The 24,407-nt window shown below is 38.4% G+C and overlaps 2 protein-coding genes across 2 annotated transcripts in view; both read right to left on the bottom strand.

Moving 5' to 3' along the window:
- CARNMT1 (carnosine N-methyltransferase 1) overlaps positions 1-5,808 on the bottom strand; it is a 33,329-nt gene extending 27,521 nt beyond the window's left edge. The window contains exons 1-2 of the mRNA XM_053702496.1: positions 5,390-5,808; positions 3,604-3,799 (exon numbers count right to left, since the gene is read on the bottom strand). Of these exons, the coding sequence (XP_053558471.1) occupies positions 3,604-3,799; positions 5,390-5,607 (414 nt within the window). The 5' untranslated portion in view covers positions 5,608-5,808. The remainder of the gene's footprint in view (positions 1-3,603; positions 3,800-5,389) is intronic.
- A 12,398-nt stretch (positions 5,809-18,206) lies between these two features.
- Positions 18,207-24,407, bottom strand: part of NMRK1 (nicotinamide riboside kinase 1) — a 61,418-nt gene continuing 55,217 nt past the window's right edge. Inside the window, exon 9 of the mRNA XM_053702495.1 lies at positions 18,207-18,439. Coding sequence (XP_053558470.1) covers positions 18,417-18,439 — 23 coding nt within the window. The 3' untranslated portion in view covers positions 18,207-18,416. The remainder of the gene's footprint in view (positions 18,440-24,407) is intronic.

Raw genomic sequence — 24,407 nt, 5'->3', positions numbered from 1 at the left:
CATGATCTCAATGATAGAGATATATATATATATATATACACACACACATACAGTGGATATAAAAAGTCTACACACCCCTGTTAAAATGTCAGGTTTCTGTGATGTAAAAAAAAATTAGACAAAGATAAATAATTTCAGAACTTTTTCCACCTTTAATGTGACCTATAAACTACACAACTCAATTGAAAAACAAACTGAAATCTTTAAGGTGGAGGGAAGTAAACAAAAAAAAACTAAAATAATGTGGTTGCATAAGTGTGCACATATAACTGGGGATGTAGCCGTGTTCAGAATTAAGCAATCACATTCAAAATCATGTTAAATAAGAGTCATCACACACCTGCCATAATTTAAAGTGCCTCTGATTAACCCTGAATAAAGTTCAGCTGTTCTAGTAGGTCTTTCCTGACATTTTCTTAGTCGCGTCCTACACAAAAGCCATGGTCCGCAGAGAGCTTCCAAAGCATCAGAGGGATCTCATTGTTAAATGATATCAGTCAGGAGAAGGGTACAAAAGAATTTCCAAGGCATTAGTATACCATGGAACACAGTGAAGACAGTCATCATCAAGTGGAGAACATATGGCACAATAATGGCATTACCAAGAACTGGATGTCCCTCCAAAATTGCTGAAAAGACGAGAAGAAAACTGGTCTGGTAGGCTACCAAGAGGCCTACAGCACCATTAAAGGAGCTGCAGGAATATCTGGCAAGTACTGGCTGTGTGGTACATGTGACAACAATCTCCCGTATTCTTCATATGTTTGGGATTTGGGGTAGACGGCAAAGACGGAAGCCTTTTCTTGCGAAGAAAAACATCCAAGCCCAGCTAAATTTAGCAAAAACACATCTGAAGTGTCCCAAAAGCATGTGAGAAAAGGTGTTATGGTCTGTTGAAACCAAGGTTAAACTTTTTGGCAATAATTCCAAAAGATATGTTTGGCGCAAAAACAACACTGCATATTACCAAAAGAACACCATACCCCCAGTGAAACAAGGTGATGGCAGTATCATGCTTTGGGGCTGTTTTTTTCAGCTGGAACTGAAATATTGGCACAATATTGGCACAAAGCCTTCAGGCTTCTGCTAGAAAGCTTAACATGAAGAGGAACTTCATCTTTCAGCATGACAACGACCCAAAGCATACATCCAAATCAACAAAGGAATAGCTTCACCAGAAGAAGATTAAAGTTTTGGAATGGCCCAGACCTGAATCCAATCGAAAATCTGTGGGGTGATCTGAAGAGGGCTGTGCACAGGAGATGCCCTCGCAATCTGACAGATTTGGAGTGTTTTTGTAAAGAAGAGTGGGCAAATCTTGCCAAGTCAAGATGTGCCATGCTGATAGACTCATACCCCAAAAGACTGAGTGCTGTAATAAAATCAAAAGTTGCTTCAACTAAGTATTAGTTTATGCAACCATATTATATTTTTTTATTTTTACTTCCCTTCACCTAAAAGATTTCAGTTTGTTTTTCAATTGAGTTGCATAGTTTATAGGTCATATTAAGGTGGAAAAAGTTCTGAAATGATTTATCTTTGTCTCATTTTTTTACATCACAGAAACCTGCCATTTTAACAGGGGTGTGTAGAGAAAAATGGTCAAAAAGCATTTAGACTAGAGGCAGCCTTCAAGGTCTAAGAAATTAGCATATGAACCTCCAAGGTTTAGCTTTTAACTAAGAATACCAAGAGAACAAAGCAAAACTGGTGAAAAAAGTAAAATTGGAAAGTTGTTTAAAATGACATGCCCTATTTGAATCATGAAAGTTTTTTTTTTACTTGACTGTCCCTTTAAGAGATTCCTTTTTTTTTTCTACTCCACAAAAGATTTGTAATTACTAAACCACTTATTATATCACAATGCTTAAAGGGATGGTAAATTTCAGACATATTGCAATGAAAAATATATTAGTTTGCAAGTAAAACCACATAATTATTATTATTATTTTTAAACACACACACATACACATATATATATATATATATAAAAAATAAAAGATTTATAATCCTAATTGGTATTATTCCTCCGTCCCCCTTCATTTGCTCTTTTGGCTGGGCTGTGATGTATAGACCACCCACTCACTACATAGGCTTTCTAAGGGCTTTATAAGAGCTGGACTTAAAGGACCAGTCAACACAGTAGATTTCCATAATCAACAAATGCAAAACAACAAGACAATGCAATAGCACTTAGTCTGGACTTCAAATGAGAAGTAGATTTTTTTTCTGACAATTTTAAAAGTTGTGTCTTTTTCCACTCCCCCTGTACCATGTGACAGCCATCAGCCAATCACAAATGCATACACGTACCATGTGACAGCCATCAGCCATTCACAAATGCAAACACACTTATTCTTGCACATGCTCAGTAGGCTCTAGTGACTCAAAACGTTTAAATATAAAAAAAGACTGTGCACATTTAGATAATGGAAGTAAATTGGAAAGTTGTTTAAAATTGCTGCTCTATCTGAATCATGAAAGTTGACTTTTGATTGAGTGTCCCTTTAAAGATTGTCAAATGACACACACGCTGATTGGATGTTCACTAGAATTGTCTTAAAAAAAAAAAAAAAAGTTAATCCAAGTGGGCAGGCGTATAGCATTGCTATAAGCACCAATTTATCCCTTTAACAGATGGATTAAAAACAGAAAATGTACACATATAGCTTTTTTCTTCTGATAAATTATCAATAGGTACAATTATTTTGTAATGCTTATGCAGGAGTCTATTGAGTGTACCACAAGACTTCAGAAAGCCAAACAATCAGGAGGCCATAAATCCCCAAATTCCTGGCCGATACATATGTAATCTACATAGAAAGTGATCCCTGGTTCCTAAAAATGTGTAATTATGATAATAAAAAGGTTTTAAAAATGAATCATCCCTTAGAATAAGATAAAGAATAAGGAAGGAAAGGAGGGGTAGGAACATTAATATACTAAATAAAGTGCTGAGAGAAAGAGGGAATTTAGAAGTCAGTGTACATTTTAAAGGATAGTAAAGTCAAAATTAAAATTGTCATGAATCAGATAGAGCATGCAATTTTAAACAACTTTCCAATTTACTTCTTTTATCAAATGTGCTTTCATCTCTTGGTATCTTTTATTGAAGAGTAGAACTAGGTAGACTCATAAGAGCTCAGGAGTGTGCACGTGTCTTTAGTACTCTATGGCAGCAGTGTTTTGCAACATTATTTGTAGCTTTGTTATACAATGTTACAAAAAACTGCTGCCATAAAGTACTAAAGACACGTGCACACTCCTGAGCTCTAATGAGCCTAGTTAGTTTTACTCTTCAATAAAAGATACAAAAAGAACAAAGCAACTTTTATTACTAAAGAAAATGTGAAAGTTGTTTAAAATTGCATGCTCTATCTGAATCATGAAAGTTAAAATTTTGACTTTACTGTCCCTTTAATGCCAGCATCTAGCAACATTGTAACTGAACAGAAATAGATAGCTAAACTGCTTTCTAACATCTTTTAAACAGAAACTTCTAATTTAGTCTTCAATGGATCAGGCATTTCCCAATATCAGAATACAACCTGTTTTTAACAATATTCACAACGGCATCACTTAGAGTATGTTATAATAACTTACATTGCCGCCATATTCCTTATTTTCAAACATGTGGGTACAGTCATCCACGACAGTCTGCAGAATCTTCTGATTGTGATCTATGCACTTGCGGATTGTGTCCAAATGTGAAAGGAAATGGGGAAGAATTTTTTGTTGCTTTATTGCCAGGGACTTAAATTGTCTTTCTGAACGATTCACTCTTTCATGAAGGTGTGTTCTGAAATGAAACCCCAAAGACAGAGACAATTTGGCCTTTGTATGCAAACACTGAATCAATTAGTAATGGATAAAAAAGTAAGGCATCTACACTCCTTTATCGTACTAATCATAATCTGTATAATAACATGATCTACATTTAACAAAACAGAGGGGTCACACTTCTATTAACTTTAATTGCTGAAATGACAAAGCCTCTGACTTGCTGCAACTGCTTACAGATCTTTAAAAAATAGTGATAAAGTCTGATGCCAGGTATGCACATTAGTATATTTGTTTTTAAAAATAAAACAGCAGACACATAAAGACACTAGACTAGAAGCTATGCATTAAAGGGACATGAAACCCAAAGTTTTTATTTCATGATTTAGAAAGAGCATGCAATTTTAAACAACTTTCTAATTTACTTCTATTATGTAATTTGCTTCATTCTCTTGATATCCTTTGCTGAAAAGGATAGGCTCAGTAACTGCTGATTGGTGGCTGCACATAGATGCCTCAATTGATTGGCTCACCCATGTGCATTGCTATTTATTCAGTAAATTATATATAAAGAATGAAGCTAATTAGATAATAGAAGTAAATTGGGATGTTGTTTAAAATTGTATTCTCTATCTGAATCATGAAAGAAAAAAGTTGGGTTTAACATCCATTTAAACCCTGTCATTCTAACATAGATGCTGAAAGAATTTTACATATTTGTTGCAGTAATTAAAGGTTAATGGGCTGGAGAGGATGGGAAAGCTGACAGTGTCACTAATAGAAAGGTAGTTCGTTTTCACATGGCCAGCTATCTAATGGGAGAATAATAACTTTGCTATTCTAAAGGCTAATATGGATTTCCTGGCACATTGTGTCATTTGTTTCACACATAATAAGCCACTAATAACATCAGAACGGTACATTTCATAGTGAGTTTACAAGCCCAAAATACACACATTTCTCACATAAGGTTCATCTACAAAAGGAAGGGTTGGCAAAACTAAGAAATATCAGGATTCTAAAAGATACATTAATACATCTATACATATGTTTATTTATATAATTTGGCTTCCATTATTTATCCTTGGGTGTTATATGTATCTAAATCTGATCTTGCTGGGTTATCATTTATGAAGAGCAAACTGAAAAATATTCCACAGAGCTTTGCAGCTAAAACATTTAGAATAAACTTTTGGGGGGTTAAAGTGACATAATGATGCAACATGAAAATGTGCTAAAATACTGCTTGCCTATACCTGTGTAACTAGCCCATAGCAGCCTTATTCTCTGTATTCAGTAAGAGGTAGGTAAGCAATAAGAAAATTCATCACTATGTCTTAGATACAGAGTTTTAGAGTGGTTTATAAAACATGATAATGAATGTATACAAACCGATCAATGTGCACAACCATAATAGGTGTGCTACTCACCTATTACTGTCTTGACAACATACACGCTATAATATGCTCTCTAGTATTTCTGCTGTTATTATAAAATAGTAAATCGCCAGGGAATTAAATCACAACACTAAAATAGGTTTTCCCCAACTTGCTGTGACTAAACCAAATACTATATACACTGGCCATGTTTGAGAGCCTGAGATAGTCACCCATAGCAGCAGTATGTGTTGATGATCTTCCAGAAGTGCTCCCTCTCAGCTACTTCCTCTTCCTCCTGGGCTAACTTGGGACACACACGGTACTCCAGATGACCATTGTCCTCCGCCGGGCTGCTTCGCTCACTATGTGTACATGGGCTCCCCAGCTCTTCCTGTAACTCGGCACCCGAGTCTCTCCTTCTCCTCCTTGCGTTGCAACTCAAAGACATATCACCGCCGTTCCAGCAAAGCTATCTCACACCACTACTTTCCAAATTACTGTAAAACTGACATCAATAGGGGACCTATATAGCCTGTATCAGAAATTGGGGACCAGCAGCTAACAGAACCCAGTAACACGCACTACTAAGAAAAGAAAATTAAATAAACTATCTCCATAAAAACATTATCTTTCAGTTATGTCGGCCCCGTTTAATGACGTCACTAACAGCCGACGTTCATGGGTTTTGCATACTAGATTAGAATCCGCCTTGTTTAATGGTAGCAGCTAGATTCCATCCCTCTAAAGGACCCTCTGACATCACAGTAGTCACGTGACTGCAGTAATCACATGGTAGAGTTGTGGAAGCCGAAGGCCTGGCGGAAAACTCAAATCAATAGGACACTTCTGTTTTACTTCTGCGTGCCGCTGTGAGCTTGGACAGAAGTTGCTGTCTGGGTTTATGCTGCTGTACGTGTAAAAAATACTAATCTGACAGGAGTGAGAAGAATATGTGTTTTCATGAAGCTAGAAGCTGGGATTTTGATTAGAGGCTGCTTTATAACAGAAAGACAGAGATTTGTAGATTGACTTTTTTCAGCTCTAAATGATGGGAACCTCATCTGTGCCTAGGATTTGTGCTAGAAACATGAAGAACTGGGTGTGGTAAAATATTGCACATGCTCCATGTGCAATATTTTACCACCCCCAGTTCTTCATGTTTCTAGCACAAATCCTAGGCACTATGTATAGGCTTACCATAATTTTTAGAGATGAAACTGGGACCACTTGGCACGGTGCCAGTGGGGGTGTGGTCAGGGGTGTGGCCAAGGGGCGGGGCATTTGTCAACTAGAACTAATTTTCCATGCACAATTATATTACTACATTTTTTTGCAGCACAATTGTATTACCATTCATAATTAATGATGATGACCCCAGCAGCACAATTATATTACCATAAGTAATGATGATGACCCCAGCAACACAATTATATTACCATAATTAATGATGATGACCCCAGCAGCACAATTATATTACTATAATTAATGATGATGACGCCAGCAGCACAATTATATTACCATAATTAATGATGATGACCCCAGCAACACAATATATTACCATAATTAACAATCATGAGCACAGCAGCACAATTATATTACCATCCATAATTAATGTAATTGTGCTGCTGGGGTCATCATCATCATCATTATGTTAATTTAATTGTGCTGCTGGGGTCATCATCATTAATTATGTTAATATAATTGTGCTGCTGGGGTCAGCATCATTAATTATGTTAAGATAATTGTGCTGCTGGGGTCATCATCAATAATTATGTTAATATAATTGTGCTGCTGGGGTTACTCATCATCATTAATTATAATTGTGCTGCTGGGGTCATCATAATTAATTATGTTAATTTAATTGTGCTGCTGGGGGTCAACATCATCATTAAATTAATTAATGTTATTAATTATGTTAATTTAATTGTGCTGCTGAGGTCATCATCATTAATTATGTTAATATAATTGTGCTGCTGGGGTCATCCATCATCATCATCATTAATTTAATGATGAGTTGACCCCAGCAGCACAATTATATTGACATAATTAGTGACAATAATTTATTTAATGATGATGACCCCAGCAGCACAATTATATTAACATAATTAGTGACATCAATTAATTTAATGATGACCCCAGCAGCACAATTATATTAACATACTTAATAACATGATGACCCTAGCAGCACAATTATATTAACATACTTAATGATGTGATAACCCTAGCAGCACAATTATATTAACATAATTAATGATAATGACCCCCAGCAGCACAATTATATTAACATAATTAATTACATTAATGAAGGTAATATAAGTGTGCTGCTAGGGTCATCATCATCATTATGTTAATTTAATTGTGCTGCTGGGGTCATCATCATTAATTATGTTAATTTAATTGTGCTGCTGGGGGTCATCATCATTAATTATGTTAATATAATTGTCCTGCTGGGCATCACTAATTATGTTAATATAATTGTGCTGTTGGGGTCATCAATCATCATCATTAATTTAATGATGATGATGATGAGTTGACTCCAGCAGCACAATTATATTGACATAATTAATGACCAGCAGCACAATTATTAGTTTACCATCCATAATTAATGATGATTGATGAGTGACCCCAGAAGCACAATTATTAATGGAGATATCTAATAATATAAATAAATAATAATATCACATAGCAGATAGAGATAGCAGCCTAAGATATGTGGTTGCATATGAAAAAAGGAAAAGATCAAGTAATATTGTATTGTAGTAAGTAACTCACACGTACTTATTATTATCAGCAAGAAGATCTGCAAGAGTCAAGAATTTTGTTGTTGTTGGTATTTGCTTCAGCAACAGGAAGCCACAGTGTGCAGCCCCACGATGCTTTCTCCTAAGTTGAAGGCACCTAAAACACTGAGTGTGAAGCAGAGGTGGAGCACACGTTATCAGTTGGATTCTGCGACCCGTCTGTTGCAGGAATGTGGTGACGTCACGGTCGCACATTCCGACGGGCAGCAGACAGCTGTAAAAGACAGTGCATGCTGCATGCGCAACAAAGTTAATTCACAGATTTGCCGGTGTTCTATCATTCCAGCTAATTCATCAGACTACGCTAGTCTGATGAATTTGCTTGAATGATTGATAGAACCGGGACAAAAATGAAAAACGGGTGGGACACTGGGACAGGGGCTCAAAACAGGGACAATCCCGGTAAAAACGGGACGTATGGTAAGCCTAACTATGTATATATTCATAGTTAAATCAGTCACCCAAAGGTTATTAACCCTTTGAAAATATCAGTTACTTATTCAAAAATGAGAATTATGTCACCTTATGTCAGGGTTGGCATCAATTTCTGTGCCCAAAACATCATTGGGCCAGGCTAAAAACAATTGCATGTCATAGAGGGGGATCTACCCTGTATATATTCATAGTAAAATCAGTGGCCCAATGGTGATTAACCCTTAATATCTGTTACTTATTCAAAAATGCTAATTACACCACCAATGTCAGTGTTGGCATAAATTTCTGTGCCCAAAACACCATTGGGCCAGGCTAAAAACAATTGCATGTCATAAAGGGGGATCTACCCTGTATATATTTATAGTGAAATCAGTGGCCCAATGGTTATTAACCCTTTGAAAATATCTGTTCATTATTAACCCTTTAGTGACAGCTGACGTACCAGGTACGTCATGCATTAACTAACAGTTAATGACAATGGACGTACCTGGTACGTCAGTTGTCTAAGAGAGTGCTGGAAGCGATCGCAATCGCTTCCAGCAGCTCTCAGGGTATTGCAGTGATGCCTCCATATGGAGGCATCCTGCAATACCATTTAGAAGACTCCGATGCAGAGAGAGCCACTCTGTGGCCCTCTCTGCACCGGTAGCGATGGTGCCGGTTCGTTGGTGGGTGGGAGCGTAACAGGGAGGCGGGTGGGCGGCCCATCGCTACCCGGCATCCGGTTCCTAGAAGTGCAATGTGCACGCCGGGAGCGTGCGGGGGCGCGCGCGTGCATTAGCTGACACTGACACCAATGAGCAGGGAAGAGGGGGGGGGGGGAAATATATTTTTTTAAAATAATATAAAAGGATCTGGGAGGGGGAGGGGGATAGGGGTATTGTGGGGGGCTGCTACACTACAGAAAAAAATTAAAAAAAGCAAAATAACAAAAAACACTTGGTTTTTGGGGCAAATTGGGTACTGGCAGACAGCTGCCAGTACCCAAGATGGCCGCAATTAGATAGGGGAGAGGGTTAGAGAGCTGGGGGGGGGGGGGGGGGATCATTGAGGTTGGGGCTAAGGCAGGAGTCCATCACAGCTAAAATATTTTATTTTTTTTATATAAAAAAAAAAAAACTCCTTTTATTTAGTACTGGCAGACTTTCTGCCAGTACTTAAGATGGCGGGGACATTTGTGGGGTAGGGGAGGGAAGAGAGCTGTTTGGGAGGGATCAGGGGGTGGGATGTGTCAGGTGGGAGGCTGATCTCTACCCTAAAGCTAAAATTAACCCTGCAAGCTCCCTACAACCTACCTAATTAACCCCTTCACTGCTGGGCATAATTTACGTGTGGTGCGCAGCAGCATTTAGCGGCCTTCTAATTACCAAAAATCAGTGCCAAAGCCATATAAGTCTGCTATTTCTGAACAAAGGGGATCCCAAAGAAGCTTTTACAACAATTTGTGCCATAATAGCACAAGCTGTTTGTAAATAATTTCAGTGAGAAACCTAAAATTGTGAAAAATGTAAAGTTTTTTTTTTTATTTGCTCGCATTTGGCGGTGAAATGGTGGCATAAAATATACCAAAATGTGCCTAGATCAATACTTTGGGTTGTCTTCTAACAAAAAATATATACATGTCAAGGGATATTCAGGTATTCCTGACAGATATCAGGGTTCCAATGTAACTAGCGCTAATTTTGAAAAAAAGTGGTTTGGAAATAGCGAAGTGCTACTTGTATTTATGGCCCTATAACTTGCAAAAAAAGCAAAGAACATGTAAACATTGGGTATTTCTAAACTCAGGACAAAATTTAGAAACTATTTAGCATGGGTGTTTTTTGGTGATTGTAGATGTGTAACAGATTTTGGGGGTCAAAGTTAGAAAAAGTGTGTTTTTTTCCATTTTTTCCTCATATTTTTTTTTTTTTTGTAGTAAATTATAAGACATGATGAAAATAATGGTATCTTTAGAAAGTCCATTTAATGGCGAGAAAAACGGTATATAATATGTGTGGGTACAGTAAATGAGTAAGAGGAAAATTACAGCTAAACACAAACACAGCAGAAATGTAAAAATAGCCATTGTCATTAAGGGTAAGAAAAATGAAAAATGAAAAATGGTCCGGTCATTAAGGGGTTAAAAAATGAGAATTATTTCACCTATGCCAGGGTTGGCATCAATTTCTGTGCCCAAAACACCATTAGTCCAGGTTAAAAACAATTGCATGGCATGGAGGGGGATCTACCCTGTATATATTCATATTGAAATCAGTGGCCCAATGGTTATTAACCCTTTGAAAATATGTTACTTATGCAAAAATGAGAATTATGTCACCTATGCCAGGGTTGGCATCAATTCCTGTGCCCAAAACACCATTGGGCCAGGCTAAAAACATTTGCATGGCATGGAGGGGGATCTACCCTGTATATATTCATAGTGAAATCAGTGGCCCAATGGTTATTAACCCTTTGAAAATATCTGTTACTTATTCAAAATTGAGAATTAGAGCACCTATGCCGGGGTTGGCATCAATTTCTGTGCCCAAAACACAATTGGGCCAGGCTAAAAACAATTGCATGTCATGGAAGGGGATTTACCCTGTATATATTCATATTGAAATAAGTGGCCCAATGGTCATTAACCCTTTGAAAATATGTTACTTATTAAAAAATGAGAATTATGTCACCTATGCCATGGTTGGCATCAATTTCTTTGCCCAAAACACCATTGGGCCAGGCTAAAAACAATTGCATGGCATGGAGGGGGATCTACCCTGTATATATTCATAGTGAAATCAGGGCCCAATGGTTATTAACCCTTTGAACTTCCAGTTTCTCACCCCCTCAAAAGCTTGCAATCAACCAAAACCCACATAGCCATATATTTAGCTCTTTCACCCCTGTTACTGAGGAAGAAGTTTCTGCACTTATACTGCTCTCTCACCTCACTACCTGTCTCCTCGACCCCATCCCCTCGCAGCTACTCCCCTCCCTCTCTTCTACCCTTACCCCTGTACTCACACATATTTTCAACCTCTCCCTCAGCACTGGTATATTTCCCTCATCTCTGTTGGCGCTCTACAAATAACCGATAATAATAATAATAATCTCTAAAACATGCACTGGTCACACCTATCCTCAAAAAACCTTCTCTTGATCCAACCTCCCCATCCAACTACCGCCCTATTTCCCTACTCCCTCTTGCTTTAAAGCTTCTTGAAAGCTAGTACCTGCACGCCTATTCCATTTTGTTACATTACACTCCCTCCTTGACCCACTGCAATCTGGATTTCGCCCCATCACTCCACAAAGTCAGCAATCGTTAAGGTTACCAACGACCTACTTACAGCAAAATCCAAAGGCCACTTCTCTCTGCTTATCCTCCTTGATCTGTCTGCAGCCTTTGATACTGTTGACCACCCTCTTTTGCTCCAAACCCTCCAATTCTTCGGCATTTGTGACACAGCCCTCTCGTGGTTCTCTTCCTACCTGTCTAACCGTACCTTTAGTGTAGCCTTTTTTGGGGCTTCCTCTGCCCCATTACCACTTTCTGTTGGGGTACCGCAAGTCTCTGTCCTTGGTTCCCTTCTCTTCTTAATCTACACATCATCATTAGGTTCCCTAATAAAGTCCCATGGGTTTCAATATCATTTGTATGCAGACCACACCCAAATCTACATCTCTGCTCCAGACCTATCTCCTTCCTTGCTAACCCATGTAACTAACTGTCTTTCTTACATCTCTTCATGGATGTCATCTCACTATCTTAAGCTAAATCTGTCCAAAACTGAGCTTCTTATTTCCCCCCATTCTTCTAAAATCTCCACCCCATCTCTCTATAACTGTCGACAACTCCATCATTATCCCTACCCCGCATGCCCGATGTCTTGGGGTCACACTTGACTCAGATCTTTCTTTCACTCCTCACATTCAGGTGGTCGCTTCCACCTTTAAAACATCTCTAAAATTAGACATTTCCTTACACAAGACACAACTAAGATTTTAATCCATTCTCTCATCCTTTCCCGCCTCGACTACTTCAACTCCGTCCTCACTTGTTACCGCCTCACATTGCCATTTACAGAACTCCTCCAGACTGGCTCTCATCTTGTGGAACTCTCTGCCTCGCTCCACAAGACTCTCCCCTAGTTTTGAAAGCTTCAAGCGCTCCCTAAAGACTCTACTATTCAGGGATGCATACTACCTACACTAACCTTTCCTAATACCAGTTCCTATCCTCCATTGCTATCCACCATGAATCCCCTTAGCATGTAAGCCTACAAGCCCAACTGTTTGCAGATCACCTTCATAAGAGCTGACTACAACAGTGCGACTCTCGGCAGGGCCTTCTACCCATTTGATCCTTATAAATGCTTTCTTGTATACTGCCTATGTTTATAGCACTGCAGAATCGGTTGGCTCTCTACAAATAACCGATAATAATAATAATTGAGGCCATAAAGTTTAATCTTCATTTTATCAAACCAGAGAATCTTGTTTCTCACAGTCTGAGAGCCTTTTAGGTGCATTTTTGCAAATTCCAAGCAGGCTTTCATTTATCTTTCACTGGGGAGAGGGTTCAATCTGGCCTTTCTGCCATAAAGCCCAGATCTCTGGAGTGTTGCAGTGATGATTTTTAAGTTTCTCCCATCTCCACACATGATCTCTGGAGCTTAACCAGAGTGTCTATTGGGTTCTTGGTCACCTTGCTTACCAAGGCACTTCTCCCCAGATTGCTGTTTTGACTGGGCGGCCAACTCTGGTTGTTACACACTTCCATTTAAGAATCATGGAGGCCACTGTGCTCCTGAGGACCATCAATGCAGCCAAAATGTTTTTGTAGCCTTTCCCATAACTGTGCCTCAAGACATTCCTGTCTCTGAACTTTGCAGGCAGTTCCTTTGACCTCATGGCTTGGTTTTTGCTCTGATATGCATTTTCAGCTGTAAAACCTTATATAGATAAGTGTGAGCCTTTTCAAATCATGTCCAGTCAATTGAATTTGCTACAGGTGGACTCCAATCAAAGTTTTGATACATCTCAAAAATGGAATGCACCTGGGCTAATGTTAGAACAATGCACACATACGCATTCTTGCTGCACTCGGGTGTGCGTGGCTATTCGTTCTTTGGCTTTTTTTGTTGGCCACAATGTTGCCTTAGGATCGGAACACAATATGATTTTGGCACATCCTTGCATCGTGTATTGGTGCGATATTGTGCTGTTTAACCCCTTAATGACCACAGCACTTTTCCATTTTCTGTCCATTTGGGACCAAGGCTATTTTTACATTTCTGCGGTGTTTGTGTTTAGCTGTAATTTTCCTCTTACTCATTTACTGTACCCACATATATTATATACCGTTTTTCTCGCCATTAAATGGACTTTCCAAAGATACCATTATTTTCATCATATCTTATAATTTACTATAAAAAAAATTATAAAATATGAGGAAAAAATGGAAAAAAAACACACTTTTTCTAACTTTGACCCCCAAAATCTGTTACACATCTACAACCACCAAAAAACACCCATGCTAAATAGTTTCAAAATTTTGTCCTGAGTTTAGAAATATCCAATGTTTACATCTTCTTTGCTTTTTTTGTAAGTTATAGGGCCATAAATACAAGTAGCACTTTGCTATTTCCAAACCATTATTTTTGAAAATTAGCGCTAGTTACATTAGAACACTGATATCTTTCAGGAATCTCTGAATATCCATTGACATGTATATATTTTTATTTAGTAGACATCCCAAAGTATTGATCTAGGCCCATTTTGGTATATTTCATGCCATAATTTCGCCGCCAAATGCGATTAAATACAAAAAATCGTTCACTTTTTCACAAATTTTTTCACAAACTTTTGGTTTCTCACTGAAATTATTTACAAACAGCTTGTGCAATTATGGCTTAAATGGTTGTAAATTCTTCTCTGGGATCCCCTTTGTTCAGAAATAGCAGACATATATGGCTTTGGCATTGCTTTTTAGCAATTAGAAGGCTGCTAAATGCCACTGCGCACTACACGTGTATTATGCCCAGCAGTGAAGGGGTTAATTAGGGAGCATGTAGGGAGCTTTTAGAGGTAATTTTAGCTTTAGTATAGTGTAGTACACAACCCCAAGTATTGATCTAGGCCAATTTTGGTATATTTCATGCCACCATTTCACCGCCAAATGCGATCAAATTAAAAAAACGTTAAATTTTTCACAATTTTAGGTTTCTCACTGAAATCATTTACAAACAGCTTGTGCAATTATGGCACAAATGGTTGTAAATGCTTCTCTGGGATCCACTTTGTTCAGAAATTGCAGACATATATGGCTTTGGCATTGCTTTTTGGTAATTAGAAGGCCGCTAAATGCCACTGCGCACCACACGTGTATTATGCCCAGCAGTGAAGGTGTTAATTATGTAGCTTGAAGGGAGCTTGTAGGGTTACTTTTTGCTTTAGTGTAGTGTAGTAGACAACCCAAAGTATTGATCTAGGCCCATTTTGGTATATTTCATGCCACCATTTCACCGCCAAATGCGATCAAATAAAAAAAAAAGCGTTCCCTATTTCACAAACTTTTTCACAAACTTTAGGTTTCTCACTGAAATTATTTACAAACAGCTTGTGCAATTATGGCACAAATGGTTGTAAATGCTTCTCTGGGATCCCCTTTGTTCAGAAATAGCAGACATATATGTCTTTGGCGCTGCTTTTTGGTAATTAGAAGGCCGCCAAATGCCGCTGCGCATCACACGTGTATTATGGCTAGCAGTGATGGGGTTAATTATGTAGCTTGTAGGGAGCTTGCAGGGTTAATTTTAGCTTTAGTGTAGAGCTCAGCCTCCCACCTGAAACATCAGACCCCCTGATCCCTCCCAAACAGCTCTCTTCCCTCCCCCACCCCACAATTGTCCCCGCCATCTTAAGTACTGGCAGAAACTCTGCCAGTACTAAAATAAAAGCTATATTTGCCTTTTTTTTTTGTTTTTTCTTAGCATATTTACATATGCTGTGTAGGATCCCCCCTTAGCCCCCAACCTCACTGATCCCCCACCAAACAGATCTCTAACCCTCCCCCTCTGCCTTAATGGGCGCCATCTTGGGTACTGGCAGCTGTCTGCCAGTACCCAGTTTAGTAAATAAAGTGTTTTTTTTTTTTAAATTTAATTGCCCTTTTCTGTAGTGTAGCTTTCACCCCCCCCCCCCGATCAACCCCCCACCCCTTCCAGATCCCATAGATGATTTATTTATTTTTAATGGTTTTTTTTTTACTTTTATTAACCTTTATTTTTCTGCAGTGTAGCGGTTCCCTCCCGCTCCCGCCCCGTGCACGCGCCCGCCCGCGCTCCCGTCTGTCCCGCCCCCCTCCACTTCATTCGGCACATCGATGGCCACCCACCCGCCTCCCAGAGTTGCTCCCACCCACCAACGATACCGGCCACCGATGTCCGGTGCAGAGAGGGCCACAGAGTGGCTCTCTCTGCATCGGATGGCCAAGGGGGGTTATTGCAGGATGCCTCGATATCGAGGCATCACTGCAATAACCGGAAAGCAGCTGGAAGCGAGCAGGATCGCTTCCAGCTGCTTTCCAGACCAAGGACGTACGCCACACGTCCTCTGTCATTAACTGTATTTTTTTTGAGGACGCGTGGCGTACGTCCTTGGTCGTTAAGGGGTGTGTTTCTTTCTCTCCTTGTCCATGTATAGGATTCTTTCCTGGGTGGTGTTCTGCTGAAAATTATTATTATTGATTCCTGTTTCCAACCTTGCTCTGTAACTTTGACATAGTCTTCTGAATTGTGATTCTGCTTTTTGCCTGGACTCCTGAAACTTTGGCTTGTATGGTGTTTTCTCTTTTGACAGCTGATTTGGTACCTTCTTCTGCTTGCCTTTTGCTGAAACTTTGGCTTTGTTCCTGACCTCGGTTTGGACTATCCCTCAAGTACATCTATTTTGGTTACATCCTGAGTCCTACCCTCCTTGCTGGGATTGTGTTAATTTAGTCCCTTCCCAAACTTAGGGTCCCTTCCTGGACAGACATTATTCTACACATGACCGCTAAATTTCAAGTGTCAATGCAAAGAGTCTGAACATGTATGTCAATTGGATGTTTCTTCTTTTAAATAAATATGCAAAGTTATATAAAAAAAAGTGTTTTTGCTTTGTCATTATGGGGAGTGTAAATTGATGTGAAAAAATTATAATTTAAAATATTTCAGCATAAGGCTGCAATATAACAATGTGAACAAATGAAGGGGTCTGAATACTTTCTGAATGCAGTGTATATGCATGTATCCATGTGTATATTTATGAAAATTTGTATGTGCACACATACATACATATTCATGTACACGCATACAAATGTACAAGATCCAAGGCTAATGCACTCTCACTTCATCTGTTCTGCTTGGGGGTGCTTGAGAATTAATGCGTAGATAAAGTATATAGATACTAAAAGCTCACCCTTAATCCAAAGTATAGTTTATTATGTGACGTTTCAGGGAGAGAAGGGGAAGTTCTCTACCCAAAATGTCACACAATAAACTATACTTTGGATGTAGGGCAAGTGCTGAGCATCTAAATACTTTTGCTCAAGTGCTACCAATTTATTTTCAACTTCATATGAACGCAAGAATAACAACACAGTGTTAGCGCTGAATTGCGGTAATATTTTTATTCTCCATAGTGGAGTAATATGAGTAACTACAGGAATCAATTTCAATTGCACCATGCATTTTACCAGAAAGGGGGGGGGGGTTGTGGTAGTGAGATTTTTCTTTGTGGGCTTTTAACAAAGTGGTCATACTCCTCACCCAACCTGGTGTTATATAAACAACAGATGCAGCCAGTCGTGTTCACAAAAAACAGTGCGCACATTTAAGCTTTTGGAGTATATAATGTTCTGTTTGTAAATCAAATGTGCAACACTCTGTAGTAAAACGTTTGTTTCTACCACCACCCCTTCTCCATGGGGGCATATTATCAATCAGTATGAATCTACATCTGTGTGTCCCATTGCTGTGTTTATTCATAGGTTGATCATTTTTACTGTCTCTCAATGCAGATATAATGGCAGCACTATGGTTTGCCATCAGTGTACGGATATTGTCAGACGTCTTGGCCACATATCCTGGGAATGTTGTTTTGTTGTTGTCTTTTTATAATAGTTTGTTACATGGTATTTGGTTTGTCTGTAGGAGAAGTGAAGTCTGCAAAACAAATAAAACTACACTACACATGTTGCACAATTCCAGCAGATTAATTATTAAAAACCTGCACCCTGGTAACTGATCTCATTGAGTGAGGGTAAAAGCCACATAACATTTTTACATCACCTTTTTCATTAAATCATTATAAAAATTGCCATAAAAGACAAAATGTTATATGATGCCTTCAATATACAATGACTGACTTCTGTATTGTTGTTCTAATTCAAAATCACTGATTGAAGACTCTCTAAAACACAAACAGAGAAGTGCTCAGTAGCTTGTTCTTTGGCTGGTCACCACCTGGGAGCACCTTTTAGACCAATTGTGCCTTTTATAGATAACTTTCCTAAAGTATATCAGTCTGATCCCACCTATAAAGAATGGTCCAGCCCCAAAATACCAGCCAATCATCCTCTATACTAGGAACATGGTAGATGATCATTTCAGTCTTCTCCTAGCACTGTTTCTGAACCTTGTGAATCTCTGGGTTGGAGAAAAGTACAATAATGTTCAATTCCTCTACTAACATGAGTATGATTGCAATGTATGAGCATTTGATTATTTTGCTATTATACAATCTACAGCTTTTGTATGCTCCCTTGTGAAGGAACTAGTCCATCTTGTTGTTCTTTTGTGTTTCTTTTATTGTTAATATACTTATATCTTTATTCCATATAGCTGAGAGACATTTAATTTTATAGGCAATATGCATCTTACAAATAATTTATAACATTATGAGAAAATTACACTTTTTTTTTTTTTTTAGATGTTGTAGCTAGAATTGATATCTGCAATCTATGTCATGCTGGGTGAGTCCTTTATTTCACTTTTCAAGACTTTTCATGAACACAAGCTGTAAAAAAAGAAAGAAAATAATTCAACATATCCAGAAAACAAATTCAAGAAAAAACAGTCTCTTTAAAGGGACACTGAACCCAAATTTTTTCTTTTGTGATTCAGATAGAGCATGCAATTTTAAGCAACTTTCTAATTTATTCCTATTATCAATCTTTCTTCGTTCTCTTGCTATCTTTAGTTGAAAAAGAAGGCATCTAAGCTTTTTTTCTTGGTTCAGAACTCTGGACAGCAGTTTTTGATTGGTGGATGAATTTATCCACCAATCAGCAAGGACAACCTAGGTTGTTCACCAAAAATGGGCCGGCATCTAAACTTACATTCTTGCATTTCAAATAAAGATACCAAGAAAATAAAGAAAATTTGATAATAGAAGTAAATTAGAAAGTTGCCTAAAATTGCATGCTCTATCTGAATCACGAAAGAAAAAATTTGGGTTCAGTGTCCCTTTAAGGTCTATATTCGATTTGAGCTGCTATTGATAAAGACAGTAAGGTGACAGGTGTCATGAATTTTCCAGGACAGTCCCAAATTAGGAAAGTCTGTCCCTTATTTTTTAGGTGTCCCAGATTGTCCGACTTTGCATTGAAGAGTGTAGAATTAATTATTTAGCGCATGATGGCACAAAATGAGCGCAACTTATTTAAAGGGACATAAAACCCATTTTGCTTTAATGATTCAGAAAGAAGATATCATTTTGAACAACTTTTCAACTGTCTACTATTATCTAAATTGCTCCTTTCTCTTGGTATCCTTTGTTGAAGAAATAGCAATTCAGCAGCCCCTGAGCCTACCTAAGTGTGCTTTTCAAAAATGTATATCAAGAGAAAAAAACAAAATTAGATAATAGAAGTAAATAAGAAAGTTGTTTTAAATGCATGATCTCTTTGAATTATGAAAGAAAGGATCATGAAACAAATTTTTTTTTTTTTACACGCAAGATGGTCTAAAATCAGCGCTACCTACTTAGCATGAGAAATCACTATTCCCTCTAAGATCTGCGCACTCACAGCTAATAGGGAACTGTAATTTCTCACACTGAAATAAGCACTGATTTTTGGGCCATCTCAAGATAAATAAGTAGCGTTTCATTTGGAACATCTCACAGCTTTCATTTCTGTTCATATCTAGTAATAAATTATATATATATATATATATATATATATATATATATATATTTTTTTTTTTTAATTGCCTGTTCAACATACGTGACATGTTCCGAATTTGGGTCTGAGAAATATGGTCATTTTAGTTAACAGGGATCCCAGTCTTTTTACAGTCAACCTATTTGCTGCAGCACCATTATTACTCTAATTTTAACTTCTTAAACAAGATGAAATGTGAAGTAAATTTTTTGATGAAAATCAATATTTGCAAAGAAAAACTTTTTCTGTATGTATTGGAAATGTTTAAATATGTTAAAAGTTCCACTATATTAACGTGAAAAAGCAGGATATTCTCATGTGTAAGCAACATCAAAATATCACTGAGCGTTATAGCTCTGGACTTACTGATGGCTAAGAAAATACGACCTCATGTGATCAATCTCCCTGCCATGAAAATTGTCAATTTCACATCTTAAAACCCAAAAAGGGACCGGACTGTTTTAGTACAAATTTTCAGGGTTTATAAACTTTATAGTATCTAAAGTGCTATATTTGAATATGCATTCAAAAGTTTAAAATCCTTAACACAAGATGCTTATTTGAAGTTAACCCATGGCAGCATGTTTTCCCACAGTATTTGGTTTTCTAATCCCTTGACCCACCCCAATGTTATAAAGCCTAACAACTAACTTCCTGATTGCAATCAACCCTAATTAGACTATAACTATGCATATCTCAACAAGCCCCGCTATACTTAACTTTTAGCAACCTTTGCCACTGTATTAACCCTTACAATTCTTTCTTCATTTTACTACTATACTATTAACGCTTTCCACTGCATCAACCTGATCTAAATAATTCAATTTTTAATTGCTATTAACCCCTTACTTCCTAGTCCCTTAGGTACTATGCCTGCTAAAGTCTATTGACTCATTCCACTAAAAATGCTGATATATGCAGTCCACCTAACTGCAATTAATCCCTTACTGCCTGAACCCACACAACTTACCATGTCGGTCCACACTTCAAATTAGCATGTTAACATCTGGAACCCTGCACTCCCTAGGGTCCTTCCAATTCAACTCCCCCCACAGCACCTCCTCGGCACCCATGGTCTACCCACACAACCTCCCCCAACTCTAACTGTCATGGTATTTGCTCCACCTTGACTCTTGTTCCATGGTTCTTCAGCTATTATAAGATATATTCTAGATCCCCTCTTGATTATATTTTTTAAGGTAGTTAACCAATCCCACTTCTGTTATAACTGGTCAATTGTTTAACCAAGATTTCTAAAATATATATAGTACTGTGCAAAAGTCTTAGGCCACCATTAGATTTGTTGTTTTAGCAATGGTATAATGACCATATATAATTATTTATGAGTCTCTTTATTAGAATACAACCAGAAAATACTTTATAATATTTGTATGCTGTATTAAAAAACAGCTTCTATAGGCTAAAGTGGCAAGTATTTAGTGTGACCTCCCCTTACACTTGAGCAATAGCAGGAACCTGGCTCTCCTAAACCTAAATGGAACCCTAATTAATGTCATTCCCAACACCTGTATTTGCCCTACTATTCCATGTCAAATGACTGCTGTGAAAAAGGTCTATTACTTCAGGTTTGTGCAAGACATGCTTGAGCATTGCATACACATGTTGTATGAGTTTAATTCATTGGAAGCTTGCTAATAAGACTAACTTTCAATCACATCATTCCATTCAAAATGCCAAAGATCACATAATTTAACAGACATAAAATCATACTTTTGCATCATGAAGGCTACTCTCAAAGGGAAATCAGCAAACTGGATACTCAAGATGTGGTATTCAGGAGAGGTCAAGAACAAAAAAAAAAAGGGACTGGAAGGTCAAGATAGCTTTCAAAATCTGATAAGAAATTTCTCAGAGTTTCTTCTTTGAGAGACCGGAAGAAGTCCAGCAAGGGCCTTGCTCAGCATCTGACAGCTTCATTTGGATACCAAGTTGACCCTTCTACAGTCCGAAGAAGCTTGATCAGGAATGGTCTTTGTGGAAGGGTAGCAGCCAAGAAACCACTTTTTCGGAAAGAGAAAAGGATGAAAAGGGTAAGATATGCTAAAGCTCACAATTATTGGAATGAAGATCAGTGGAAAAGAGTATTATGGAGCGATGAATCCAAGTTTGACATTTTTGGGTCCAATTGTCGACAATATGTGAGAAGAAGAGTTTTTGCACAGTACTGTATATATATATATATATATATATATATATATATATATATATATATATATATATATATATATATATATATATATATATATATATATATATATATACATATACAAACAACAAAGTATTGGCGCACATCCAAAATGAAACCACACTTATTATAATATAAAGGCTGCAAAAAATGCCTGCTAAAACTTTATACTTTTAAAATAAAATTGGGATCTTAGTCACACAATATGGCCATATTCTGCTCAGCCAGTCACCACTTACAAGGTGTCCCAAAATAGACTGGTCCTAACACTATACATTTTTACCTTACTGGGCTGAATCATTTGATTCTAATATAGAATTCCAACACTGTGGTACTATGCCTCAAATGAAGACTGCATTAAATGAGGCTGCCTGGCTTTATATAGCTCAATTACACTGTCTGGAACACACCTGAGCAGGTTTTTAGTGGTGTGCTTTAACCATGGGGATTTGGTCAGTCTCCCTGTAAGAAATACAACAAATAAAACATGGGGGTTTGGTTAAGCACACCTAACAAAAACATATATATTAATGTACATATTTTGGGAGTGCTGCCAAAATGACCAAAGTAAATACAAACAAACAACAAAGTATTGGCGCACGTCTAAAATGAAACCACACTTATTATAATATAAAGGCTACCTGCATTTTCTGTTTGTATCTTAATAAAGTGACCAAAAATAAATATGGATGGCCATTAAAACTTTGCTAAAACAACAAAGCTGGTGGTAGCCTAAGATTTTTGCACAGTACTGTATATATATATATGTCAGGGTATTTTCCCTGTTTGCCATGTGCTGCTGGCAACCATTTTACTCACCTCTCTTCCTGACTATGGTGCATTGTGGGGGATGCTGCTCATTTCCTACACTTCCTTTTATGGCCAGACTGGTGTGCATCATCCATCTGAGACAGGATGCAGTCTCAGAATTGTGATGTCATCACTTATTATTTAAAGGGCCTCGGTTCAGTATGCTTTGCCTTTGCGTTGTCTCAGACCTGTTTGTGAGAGTTCCTGTGTATTACATGGCTGCCTGACGTCCTTCCTGGTTCCTGATCCCTGGCTTGTTCCTGACTCTGCTGTTTTCCTTGTTCCTGATTCCGGCTCGTCTGACTATTCGCTTTGGCTCCTGACTCGGCTCGTCTGACTACCAGCTCTGGTTTTGACTCCTGGCTTGTTATTTGACTTGTGGACTTTCTATTATTTTTTGCTATGAATAAAGGTGTGATTATTTTTGCACTTCTTGTCTCAGTCTGATTCCTGGCATCCTGACATTACGCAAATCAGTCTCGACTGGCGCTGGTCCGAAATTTTGTTGTGGTCCCCGCAATGTATTTCCACTTGTCTTCAGAAACCAGTTAAAGTCTTGTGCACTTTCTTCAGTATCTCAATTGCCAGAGGAGTACCGAGAGTTCCTAGACGTGTTTGACAAGGTGTGTGCCGGTACGTTGCCTCCTCACCGGTCTTACGATTGTGCCATAGACCTGCAACCCGGAGCCATTCCTCCTCGGGGCCGGGTGTACCCTCTGTTTGTTGCAGAGAATTGTGCTATGGAGGAGTATGTTGCTGATGCTCTGTCGCAGGGAATCATCCGCAAATCCTGCTCTCCTGCAGGGGCTGGCTTCTTCTTTGTGAAGAAAAAGGGTGGCGAGTTAAGACCATGTATCGATTATAGGGGTCTTAATCGTCTTACCATTAAGAATGCTTACCCTATTCCGCTCATTACGGAACTCTTTGACCGCCTCAAGGGAGCTACGGTCTTTACTAAACTTGATTTGAGAGGAGCGTACAATCTCGTTAGGATTAAGGAGGGTCACGAATGGAAAACAGCATTTAACACCAGGAGCGGGCATTATGAGTATCTTGTAATGGCCTTTGGCCTATGTAATGCTCCTGCTGCTTTTCAGGAATTTATTAATGATGTCCTACGAGATATGTTGCAACAGTGTGTTGTGGTGTACTTAGACGACATCCTCATATACTCACCCACACTTGAGGCTCATCGTTCTGATGTTACACAGGTTCTTCAGAGACTATGTGAGAATGACCTGTTTTGTAAACTCGAGAAATGTGAGTTCCATCAGACTCAAGTAACCTTCCTAGGTTATGTTATCTCCGTTGCAGGGTTCTCCATGGATCCTGACAAGTTATCTGCAGTTCTGCAGTGGCCTCACCCAGTTGGTCTTCGGTCTATTCAACGTTTTTTGGGGTTCGCCAATTACTATAGAAAGTTTATTAAAAACTTTTCTTCCTTGGTCAAACCTATCACAGACATGACCCGTAAAGAGAATGATCCACCCCATTGGTCACCTACTGCCATTAAGGCCTTTGATAGTCTTAAGACTGCCTTTGCTGCCGCTCCAGTTCTGGCTCATCCTAACCCTGTCCTGCCTTTCGTTCTTGAGGTCGATGCGTCTGAGACTGGAGTAGGTGCCCTCTTGTCTCAACATCCTACGCCTGACAGTTCCTTGCATCCGTGTGGTTTCTTCTCTAAGAAATTGTCTCCAGCGGAGTGCAATTATGAAATTGGCAACAGGGAATTACTGGCCATAATTTTGGCACTCAAGGAATGGAGGCATCTTCTCGAGGGTACTAGCGTGCCAGTGCTCATTCTT

Source organism: Bombina bombina, chromosome 2 (genome assembly GCF_027579735.1).
Source record: "Bombina bombina isolate aBomBom1 chromosome 2, aBomBom1.pri, whole genome shotgun sequence".
NCBI lineage: Eukaryota > Metazoa > Chordata > Amphibia > Anura > Bombinatoridae > Bombina > Bombina bombina.
The sequence above is the reverse complement of the archived record's forward strand: the minus strand, read 5'-3'. Positions and strand labels throughout refer to the sequence as shown.